The sequence below is a fragment of the Poromitra crassiceps genome, assembly GCF_964638095.1.
Source record: "Poromitra crassiceps genome assembly, chromosome: 22".
Lineage (NCBI taxonomy): Eukaryota > Metazoa > Chordata > Actinopteri > Beryciformes > Melamphaidae > Poromitra > Poromitra crassiceps.
The window spans coordinates 18,969,196-18,981,551 of record NC_139647.1 but is presented as its reverse complement, the minus strand read 5'-3'; the positions used below and the strand labels follow the sequence as shown (position 1 = coordinate 18,981,551).

Below are 12,356 nucleotides of genomic sequence, written 5' to 3'. Positions count from 1 at the left end.
ACACTCTCTGAAATATACTCAAATTAAAATATGAACTTCTGTGTAACAGTATTGCCATTCTCACCCCCCTCCAGGATCTGCAAGATCAGCTGAAGAAGCTGAGCGGGCAGATTGGGGACAGGGAGCGACTGGAGAGGAGATTGCCTGAGGTGGAGAAAGAGGTGGAGGAGCTGCAGGAGAGGCTGGCCCGGCGCACGACCAACTTGCATCAGAGCAGGAAGGAAGGCGAGGCTCTGAGGAAGGACAAGCTCTGCCTGGAGGAGGCGCTACACTCCAGCAAGGAGGAGCTGCACAGGTACATGCGCACACACACACACACACACACACACACAGCTACTTTATCACAATACTTACATCAGGATACGATATTATTGCAATTTTAAAAATATTGCGATTGATTACCTTTTTTCAACTGCAAATGATCTCCCCGTAGGAAAAAGCTTCTATCTAATGACATAAAGTTTCCAATCTGTTCATTTCACTTCAATCATTTTTATTGCAGCAAAATTGGATTGTCAAGCAGACAGACTGACCAACACTGTCATAAAAAAACCTGTCATAAATGTTGCGTGCACTTGACACTTTATATGATCAAATATTGTGATATTTGGTATTCGTGCCACACAAAATATTATGCTGTATCGACCCCCCACCCCCTAGTATACACACACACACACACACACACACACACACACACACACACACACACACACACACACACACACACACACACACACACAGGCCAGATCATTAACAGGACAAGCTATTCTGCACCACACACTCGCAAACAAGATACACACATACTATCATTACTGCCCATAATGACAGTATACAAAACACTCATTACAATTAACCATAATTCTATACCATTACTAGAACTTAGAACATGAGAATATAGCATTTGAGTCCTCGCCCCAGAGCACACGCATGCACGCGCCATACTGAATCCTTTACAGATGACCCCAGGCCCCAGAGGACAGTTCACTGACATATCACTTTCCTACAGTCGTTGCTGTGTGTGCACACACGTGTACTGTACATGCATATTGTCTTTAAGGGCTAGACCGTTATCTATGAAACCTTTCTTTGATAGAGTAGTATGTTTTGTGTTGTGAAACTTCTGATCCCTGTGTGTGCGTTTGCAGGTTGCAGGGTGAGGTTAAGTGTCAGGTGACACTCCAGAGGCAGCAGGTGGCTGACTCCCAATGCTTGCTCCAGTCGCTGCGTGCAGAGCTGCAAAAGATCAAACACACTCACAAACGCACAGGTACGCCAAGGCATGTTGTCTCTGAAAAGAGTCTTGTGCTGATTTACAGCCATTGTTGTTGTTGTTTTTGGAGTCTCTCTACCCTCTATTGAGGACCTGTACCAGAGCCAATCCCTTCATAAGCACTGACCATGGTCAGGGACCCCTCACACCCTCTTCACAAACTCTTTGAACCTCTGTCATCTGGCAGGAGGTGCTGGAGTATCAGAGCCAGAACCACAAGACTGTTAAACAGTTTCCTCACACAAGCTACCAGGCTGCTAAATAGCCAATCCATCTCACCCTGATAAGACTCTTAATTGTTCACATTTACACTGGACACTGGTTTTACAATCTTACAAACGTAATTGTTTTCACTTTTTTTCTGTGTTGCATACATATTTGTGTTTCTTATATATTGTTATTTCTTTTCTTTTTTTTGCACCTTGATCCTTTAGAGAAACATTTTCTCATTCTGCCATGCATAGAGATGTATGGTAAAGTGAGAGTAAACTAAACTTGAAATTTACTATTAATTAAGGTGTTGCTTAATAGAGCTTGAAGAGGCTTTAAAGGCCACATACCAACAAAAGATGCACACGTTTTTACATGACGAGCCAACTTTCAAAATGCCCACTTTACTTTTCAAAAGAGACACTTTGGTGGCGTTCAGGTAGTGTAGGTAGATTCCCTGCCTTCCAACATGAGGGTCGCAGGTTCGTATCCATGTGTTACCTCCGGCTTGCTCGGGCGTCCATACAGGCATGATTGGCTGTGCCTGAGGGTGGGAAGCCGGTTTGGGCGTATGTGTCCTCGTCGGTGCACTAGCGAAAAATAATTTAAAAGGGACACTTTGGTGAGCCAAGTTACACGAGAATCCGGCAACACCTCTGATCTGAACCAGGGCTTAAAATCCGAGAGAAATTCTGGTTAATGCTGTGCAATCGTGAGCTAAATTTCCCTCTCCTTGCTTGTACTTCTGAGCAGAATCCAGCGAGGCGTCCAAGGAGCGTGTCCCTGTCCCTGGCTCGGGCTCGGTGGACGTAGGGGAGCTTCTTCTGGAGATCAGAAACCTGAGGCTGGCGCTGGAGAGGAGCATCCAGAGCAACACGGCACTCCAACAGACGCAGGAGGAGCTGCTGCTCAAAGGGGCCAACTGCCCGTACACCATCAACATCAACAACTACCCTCTCTCCGCCTCAGGTAAACAACAACACAGACCCAGAGGAGCAGTACTGCCCGTCTGTGACCATAGACTGTATAGAAATATGGACATAGCTACCGTGATGTCACTCATTGGTTTGTGAACTCCTGATTTGAAGCCTCGAGTTTGACATTTTGACCGTCGCCATCTTGGTTATTTGAGCCAGAAGCAGCTAGCGTGAGACCAATGGTTTCCCACAAATCCGCAGCGCTGCCTGCTATTGGTCACTGGAATCACGCCCCAAAACATAGTCTGCTTTACAGTCTATTTGACTCTAAATGGGACCGTAATTTACAAAATGGTCATCATGCTGTATTGAAGAAGACTTGAAACGAGCGATTTAGACCGCAAAACCGAGGTAATAAATCAAAGAAATGTATGTTCCAAAAGTCATAAAAGTTCTTCACGTTTGTGAAGATTATCACGCTGAACCCAAATTCACGTTTCCCATAAACTTGTGTTAACCACAGACCTTATTTTATGCATTTAAGCGAAACCCCCCATGTTAAATCCCATAGACTTTTCCTCTCACAAACCCCGGAAGTATACCTCCGGACTCATTCCTGCCGCTCTCTATTACTCTGCCCAGTTGTGTCAGTGACAGTGTTGCTTTCTCTTTTGTCTCTTGTCCTGCCATTCATAACTCTGTCCAGAAATGACACGACGTCATGCTGAGAAGCAGGTGGACGAAGGCTACCAGCACAGCAGCAGCTCTGGTGAAGGCGTCTCTTCCGGCGCTCCCTCCCTCCCGGTGCCAGGCCACCGGCTCTGGGCCGATCGCAACGGCCGCCATGTTTTGGGCCAGATTGAGGACTTCAAAGCCCTGTACAAACAAATCTCAGAGGGCCACAGGCTCACACGCAAGATGGACAAACACCTGCAGGACAACAAGGTAATGACACGCTATGTCAAACATCTATTTCTCCCAGTTGTAAATGTGTGGTGGTGGTGTTGTTTTTAGATTAGATCTTCTTTCAGGGTTTGATTTCACTCACACGCACGCGCGCACACACACACACACACACACACACACACACACACAAATGTGAAAGACAACTCATTTATTTGTAGCAATTCCAATTTCCCACTTTTTCTCAGTTTCCTCTGTTTTGTAGCATCCTGACTATCCAGTGTTGTGCGAGTTCACACTTCACAAGAGCTCGCTCAAAGTTAATTTCACACTGATTAAAATGAACTAGTTCACGTCGTTCATAGTTGACAATTTTGAATTTTCGACTAAGTTCACAGTCCCTGTGTGAATAGCCTCCAGCTGTGTATCCCCCCCCCACCCCACCCCCATTGGGAAAACTGGATGGGGATAGATGAGCTTTTAGTTGAGTTGTATTGCCACTTTTCATTGCCACTATTTTGAGACAAAGTCGACATACCGACATACAGCAGTTCAGCAACATTCTAGACAACAAACAGCCTATTGAAGTGGATCTATTGTGTGCATGTCTCATCAGGCGAAGGAACCGCAGCATCTGAAGAGTTTGACCAGCGGTGTGAAGAGCATGCAGCAGGTCCTGGAGGAGGCCCACCGACTGCTCAAACTGCTGTGGAGAGTCTCTCTGCCAGCTGGCAACACGCCAGGGGACGGCAGCAACAACCAGCAGGTAGACGCACACACACACACACACACACACCTGCACACACACACAAACACATGCACACAGTATCCATTCAAGCATCTATCTGGACCACACTTACTCCTCTCTTATCCTCCGTTATCAGGTTGAGCTGTTGAAGGACGAGATAGCCAGGCTGAACAACCTGATGTTCCAGAAGCAGAGGATGCTGAGTGAGGCAGCCGCCTTGGCACACATAATCTCACCAGACTCTTTGGTCTCAGGGGCCATGCTGGAGGACCAGACGAAGGTCAGTGATGGTTGAGGCGCAGGGTTTGAGAATGATCTGATGCAGGCGATTCTTCATGAGGGGCTGTGGATTTAGTCTCGTTTGTTGCATGAAGCAGATACCAAGACATCTTATCATGAGGAGATATATTGTCATATTGTGTGCGAGTGACTGGTTAAATCTGTGCATTTATGATGCCATCCCTACTTAACTGAGCCGAGGCAGCTTTTCTGAGCAAGAGGCATGCTTCTGCAGGCAGTGTGAAAGCTTGGACATTTCCATTCATATCTTTTTGCCAAAATGAACAGACGTCACTGCATGTCTGAGACCAAAGATAAGAAACAACTGTAAGTGCTAGCCTGGCCTTCATGTTAGTGTGCTTTAATGTGTCTTTGCTCCCACAGGACGTCTCGTGTTTCCCGTCAGTTTCCAGGAGATGCTACAGCCCCCCAGCCAGAGAAAATGAGTTGGGCAGTACCAACTGTAGTTGCACATGACCTCCCTGTTTTGGTACCCATTATAAAAGTAAAAAAAAAAAGTTAAAACAGCATAAATTAATGCTTATCTGAAAACTTTATGTTCCTATGTTCTTATGTTCCTTGTGTTCTTCCTACCTATGTTCTCATTATAACTAATATTAGCTTGTTTTTGAAAAATTATTTTGTCTGGTGTTTTTTTTTACTATCTTTAAAAATGTATAACTGTTTTATAACTACCGGTATATTTGAACCTGTTAACTGTATAATAAATATGTGTTTTTGAAAGTAGAAAGTATTTAGTAATATTAGCTTGTTTTTTGAAAAAATATTTTGTCTTTTTTACTATCTTTATGTTTGAAAAATAATATTATAACTGTTTTATAACTTGTATATTTGAACTGTTAACTGTAATAAATATGTATCTTTTTGAAAGTAATTTGCCCAACACTGGTGAGGACAATCAATCATTACATGTTCTACTTTCCTTCATATTGCAATATTCACAAATACCAGTCTCATGTTTACCAGTGATCTCAAAGCGCCTGGAGCAGGCAGCCTCTCGGTGATTGGCCAGGAGCGAGGCTTCTGTTTTGACAGCTCTTGCCTTCTCCCACACCAAACCAAACACTCTGCGCCCAGCCCAGCGATTTCATTAACCAACTGAATTACTCTTCTTGATAGCGGACAATGAAATAAATCACATACGTTCCTTAGTTTAATAGGCTATATATGAATGCTAATGTGGCCTCACCCTCGACCATGCAACCAATATTATTAGTTTTATTTATTTGAGTAATTATGCTGCTACCCAACTTGTACCCAACAATCGGATTTGTGCAGTGATCCCCGGCGTAAACAGCTGGTGATGTTAAAGACGGGACAGTGCTGCAATGTCTCCTCCATCGAGTCTACTTAACTATTTGTAAATTGACTAAAAGCTAAAATATACAGTAGCCTTTTCCAGATTTTGACCTATAGCCATGCAGGCACTTCAAAAGTCATACAGAGAGAAATACAGCATCAGTGGCAGTGCCTTTGTGGTTCACTGTGTATGTCAGCTGCCATCAGAGGGAGAGGTTGTGAGTTCTAACCAGGGATGTGTTATAATTTATAAATATTTGTATGAAATAAATAACATTATTTACTGTCAATGGTAAAAACCCACATATTTGTGCTTTTCCGAAAACCGGGTTAGGCTCCACCCCCAGTTCAAACCTCTAGCAGGTTGTTGGAGGATACTGATTGGCTGTTCAATAAAGTAATTATTAATTAAGACCAGAAGGTGTCCCCTGGTGGCACACTGAGTTGAGTGTGTAGTTTACCATGTAAGCCTCAGTCCTCCCAGAGTGACCTCACTGTGGTCACCCCCCCCCTCTCTCTCTGTCTCTCTCTCCCACACTTCTGTGTCCTTCTCTTACGATACGTCTGTCAATAAAGCATAAAATGTCTGGAAAATTAAAAAAACATAAAGGAAGAGCTCTTATCTTAGTTTTTTTTTACCATTCAATTTCTCTGAGACTTTATGACCCCCCCACACACACACACACACACCAGCTTTATGTTGATTGACAGCTGAAATGTAACATTTTAAAAACCAGACAGGTCAAACTTTTTACAGCGGGACTTTGGCCTGACTCTGGTTCTCTCTCTCTCTCTCATTCCCTGTCACTGTCGCTCACTCAAACAAAAGCCAGGCTTCCTTCAGGTACCGTCAGGACATTCAGCTTGGTGGTTGCTTAAACCTACATACAGTACATACAGTACATTCAGTTAAATTCAGCTTGTGGTGTATAGTCTACCATGTAAGCTTCAGTCCTCCCACAGTAACCCTGCTACAAATCCAACGTGGGGGATTTTGTTGCATGTTGATTGACAGCTGAAATGTAACATTTTTTAAACCAGACAGGTCAAACTTTTTACAGCGGGATTTTGGCTGACCTCTGTTCTCTCTCTCTCTCTCACTCTCTCTTAAGGTCTCTCGCTCACATGAAAGTGAGGCTTCCTTCAGGTACATCGGTACATTCAGCTTGGGGGGGTGGTGGTGGTGGTTGCTTACACCTGCGCTAAACCTCTGGTGTCACTCCACATTTACTCTTTAGGCTTTAGGGCAAGGTAATAGTCTACTGGAAATTTCTTCGACCCAGTAATGTTGTTTCTTATGAACTTTTATGATTGAAATGTCATATTTATGCCTAGTGGATGAAATTCAACTTAGTTGGTAAGAGTTGCATGTTGGGCAATTTGAGTAATTACCATAATGAGCTAATTAATCGCCAAAACTGGAAATTAGCATGAATTATATAAATAGTGAGGCTGAAACCAGGAAATTGTTATACTGTATTGTTGCTTTTAATCAATTTATTAAGTGATCAAGAGTCTAAATTGATGTTTGGAAGTCCAGAAATTAATATCTTGCCATAACTGAGTCTACTTAACTATTTCTAAATTGACTAAAAGCTCAAATATACAGTAGCCTTTTCCAGATTTTGACCTATAGCCATGCAGGCACTTCAAAAGTCATACAGAGAGAAATACAGCATCAGTGGCAGTTCCTTTGTGGTTCACTGTGTATGTCAGCTGCCATCAGATGGAGAGGTTGTGAGTTCTAATCTGAGATGTGCACAGATTGAACTTTCATCTGTTTTTTTAGGCAGCAAAGTTATTGTATTGTTATTGTAAAGAAATTGGGTTCTTCTGGGTTTTGTTTTATCAGATAAACAGTAAAGACTTGACTAGGATTGGTTAAGGTTAGGGTAAGAATCTCAGGGAAAGCCAATCAGGCAGCATAGGCTGTGCATCTTGTCAAGAAGTACAGTTAGTGGGATCCTGGCTGACTTCACGGTTTATGGTGCCTTCAAAGCGATCAGGACAAAAGAAAAAGGAGTAGTCCTCACTCCTCATGCCTAAACCCAACCAATCACTCCTCATGCCTAAACCCAACCTAGCCTGGGTAAACCCAGCCCCCAGTGACCTGCTCTCAGGCTCACCCTGCTTACAGTCACAAGTGACTGGGAACTGAGAGAGCAGGTCACGTGGGGGCTGGGTTTACCTAGGCTAAACCCAACCAACCATCACTCATCATGCCTAAACCTAACCAATCACTCCTCATGCCTAAACCTTTGCATGTGAAAGTTTCTGCCATTGCCTTGTGGTCACTTGTAGCATTATAGCTATATTTTTTATATTCTTTGGTCAAATTAATTTATTTTGAATGTGCTAACGCGCTGCGTGCCATATCTGGTTTTATTTGGGGACGGGTGGGGACTTCATTATAAAGTAACTTTGAAGTAATGAAAATCAACTATTTTCTTAGCACCCCCACATATTGGTCTAGCCTCCCCCGATCCCCCGCTTAGAAAGAATCCTGGAGCCGTGCCTCTTCCTTTCATTTTATTGCCCAAATTTGTAGTTTGTAGTTTGAGTAGTTAAACTACACCAAAATGACCAAAAAGTAGTTTAACTACTTGACTCACTACGCAAATATGAATGTAGCTGAACTACCAGCAAGCTACTACAAAATGTAGTTAAACTACATAGTTCAACTACTCCCCAACACTGTTTATTAGGTTATTAACCCTAACCCATTGAACAGAAAATTAAGAAAGTATATTATTTATCTGAGTCCAAATAAATAAATTTTCCACAGTTTCTAAATCATTCTAATATATTTGTGTTGAGAAGATGACAGGACTGGCTGACTGAAAATTCTTTATTACAACAATTAAACAACAGACAAGACAAATAATGGTTTACGGGGATGGGGGGGGGGTGAAGAAAGTGTTGATCCTCAGCAGGCTAAGAAGGCCATCCCACTCCTCCGATAGGTGCTCTGAGAGAGAGGAAACGTGTAAATTATGAATGTATACTGTTACATCAAATCAGGTGTGTATATAAAACATATATATAATCATACATGGTCTCTGCAGTGTGTCAGTAGACTGCTCAAATATTAATTTGTGATTTAGAATTTTAGAATTTAATTATTTTTTAAGACATTTGATGGATATTCTTTTTACATGTGCCTAAGACTTTTGCATAGTACTGTATGCCTGTGCATAAATGTGTGTGTAGTCGGTAGTGGGCATGTAGCATGGTGTGGTGTGTGTGTGTGTGTGTGTGTGTACATACTGTGTGTCTGTAGTTGTATCTTCTAATAGCCTCTCTGATGTGACAGGGTTGGATGGCTCCACTGGGAGGTTCCACTGTAGCAGGACAACTCTGAAACACACACACACACACACACACACACACACACACACACACACACACACACACACACACACACACACACACACACACACACACACACACACACACACACACACAAACACACACACACACACACGAACGTCACTCTGTTTACCAGTCAGAAAAATTATACTCTTATTAAAATGGTAATGGATCCAACTTCCTCACAATATTAACTGACATTACAAGATATTGTGTTGGGTAATAGACTGACTAGTGTGTCTCACTTCCCATACTTTTATATCCCAGCCTAAAACAACCAATATCCCTCAGATCAGAGGACTACAGCACGCACACACACGCACGCACACGCACGCACACGCACGCACGCGCGCACACACACACACACACACACACACACACACACACCCCCCCACACACACACACACACACACACACACACACACACACACACACACACACACGCACACACGCACACACGCACACACGCACACACACACCTTTTTGCGTTTTCTCTGTCTGGCTCGGCCATCCAGACTGCCGTTGCCTTGTAGTTGGGGCTTGGAAGAGTGGGAGGAGCCTGGAGTGGAGGGGGGAGTGGCTTCAGGGGAGTCTGGATCCTTCTTTACCTGAAAGATACAGAGAGGAGAGAGTATTTACCTAAAGCCTGAAAATGGGTTACGGAGGCAGACATGTTTAATGGTTACAAAACAATTGGAGCTAAGAGAAGTGTGTGTGTGAATGAAATATCATGAAATATCAGCCCTTGGTAGAATATATTACAACTCTAGGCTATAGCTGCCAACTCATTGTGCTTGTGTTTGGGAGTCTGGGGCAGGTCCACAAACTCCTGCTCCGTGGACTGCAACTAGGCAGGCTGCTAAAGCCTGATGCAAAAAAATTAGCAAAATACTGCTCCATTTCAGCCATAATAGGCAGCCTCTTTATCTGGAGAAGACGATGCTTTGTATACCCTTGAGTGCTAAACATGCTTACATAATTTTAGTTTGCATACTTTATATTTAAGTCATCATCTTGCTGCAATGTCTTTTCCTGTGCTTAAGAAGTACATGCATCAGTGTCTGGTTCAATATAAATGTACGGTACTGCGGCCTTCTCCTAAAATGTTTGGGTCTGTAATATTTGCTCTACTTTGGATCCAAATAAAAGTATTTAAATGTGTGTGTGTGTGTGTGTGTGTGTGTGTGTGTGTGTGTGTGTGTGTGTGTGTGTGTGTGTGTGACGTGTGTGTGTGTGTGTGTGTGTGTGTGTGTGTGTGTGTGTGTGTGTGTGTGCAGACAGCATACCTCAGTTTGTGTGTTGTAGAGGATGTAGCTGGCAGAGATCACGTGACTGATTGGATTGCTCTTTGATGTCATTTCCTGCTTTACCAACAGAGACAAATCCACAATCTGGAGAAAGATGATCACAGACAGAACAAGAGAGAAGAACAGATAGGAGAGATTATCTGAATTAATCTTATCTGATTATCTGAATTAATCAATTACGGTAATCAATCAAACATCAAAAGAAGCATTACTTTTAAAAAAAACTTTCAAATCAGAAAACACAACAATGGAGATAGTTGCATTGAGAGGAGGGAAAATATAATACATATATTGATATTTTTACATTTTCCCCACCTATTTCATTCTGAATACATTTCATATTTTTGGTATCATTTCACATCGTGGATGTTACCTGGGCAACAGTCTCATAGGCCAAGTATGACAAGATCTCCATGGCAATGCTGTTAGGTTTCAGCTCCAGACTGCTGCAGTCCAGCCAGTCCCGAAACTTTGACGCTTTTTTAGCTATATACACACATGCAAACGCGCGCACGCACACACACACACACACACACACACACACACACACACACACACACACACACACACACACACACTTTTCATAATGAGGTCTGCAGTGTTCAGATTCCTAACATGGGGTCCTTGAGGAGCATTTCCAGTGGTCCCCAATGAAGAATACTGTAATTTAATTAATTTAATTTAAGTTAATAAGACTTTCTAGACTTTTATCAATTAGCAAAACAACAACTTTGTTCACTATATTAGCTTTGTGTGACTTTGCAGGCTGTTTCTTGTATGTATTCAGCACTGTCATTCTGTCTTTCTTCCCTCTGTCTTCATCTGTATTTTTTTCATCACTAAAGCTCTTGAGTGTGTAGATCAGGGGTGCCCACACTTTTATGCCTTGCTACTTAAAATGACCAGCTCAACATGATCTACCAACCCCCTCTCTTAACATCTACGTCTTGTAGATGAAATTGACACATTTAAAAGTGCCAGATATGTTAACATAGTTTTATCCTTGTCCTGCAGAGGGCAGTGCCTAGTAGAGTATCAGCGGTCTTACCGAAGCTGAGCTGTCGACTCTCACAGAACTCTGAGTACTGAGTCTGGTCCATGATCCGAGTCTGACGCTCCAAACGCTGAAGAGACACACACACACACACACACACACACACACACACACACACACACACACACACACACACACACACACACACACACACACACACACACACACACAGTTTACTGCTGGGCAAGCTGTCAAAAATGCTGCCTGTGTGTCGCGGCCATCGTGGAGCGTTACAATGTGATCGAGACATGAGGTGATGACTTCATCGGATGAACTCTGACCTCCATCCGTTCCTGTTTGACAGGGTCTACTTCCTGTCTATCGGCCAATAACAGGAGCTCGCCTGTCTGATCCATCCACATCAGGAAGTCCTGAGCCAATCGCTGCCTCCGCTGGTTGCCGCCGGCGGGAGGAGCACCGCCTCCGGCGGCAGGAGCACCGCCTCCGGCAGCAGGAGCACCGCCTCCAGCAGCAGCAGCAGCAGCACCACCGGCACTCCACCTGTCTACAAAACACAATGATATTTTGGTGGCATCGCTTATGTAAAGATGTCAGACAATACATTTCAAAAAGAGCTGCGTATATCCTCGTTCCATTTAAACACTACACGTGTGTGTGTGTGCGTGTGTGTGTGTGTGTGTGTGTGTGTGTGTGTGTGTGTGTGTGTGTGTGTGTGTGTGTGTGTGTACCTGTGTCTTGCTGAGTGTCTTCTTCATCCATGGATTTGAGCAGTTTTGATTTATAATCTCTAAACTGAAGATATTTTAATAGCCTTGACACCTTCCTCTGGGCGAGAGACATTGACGCGGACACACGGAGAGAGAGAAAGAGAGAGCGAGGTAAAGAGGCATGAAGAGAGAGAGAGAGGGAGGAACAGATAAAAAGAGGAAAGAATTCAAACCATTGTACACGTCATTCATTTCACAGGAATGTCAGGAAAAGCACAGGGAGGGCAACAGTATTTAGAAGTTTGGGTTTT

General features: G+C 43.4%; 1 protein-coding gene across 1 annotated transcript in view; it reads right to left on the bottom strand.

The window, feature by feature from the left end:
- Positions 1-8,481: 8,481 nt before the first annotated feature.
- LOC310796042 (transcription initiation protein SPT3 homolog) overlaps positions 8,482-12,356 on the bottom strand; it is a 9,254-nt gene continuing 5,379 nt past the window's right edge. Inside the window, exons 5-12 of the mRNA XM_083658198.1 lie at positions 12,067-12,163; positions 11,659-11,882; positions 11,372-11,447; positions 10,697-10,809; positions 10,303-10,407; positions 9,496-9,624; positions 8,915-9,004; positions 8,482-8,615 (exon numbers count right to left, since the gene is read on the bottom strand). Coding sequence (XP_083514324.1) covers positions 8,574-8,615; positions 8,915-9,004; positions 9,496-9,624; positions 10,303-10,407; positions 10,697-10,809; positions 11,372-11,447; positions 11,659-11,882; positions 12,067-12,163 — 876 coding nt within the window. The 3' untranslated portion in view covers positions 8,482-8,573. The remainder of the gene's footprint in view (positions 8,616-8,914; positions 9,005-9,495; positions 9,625-10,302; positions 10,408-10,696; positions 10,810-11,371; positions 11,448-11,658; positions 11,883-12,066; positions 12,164-12,356) is intronic.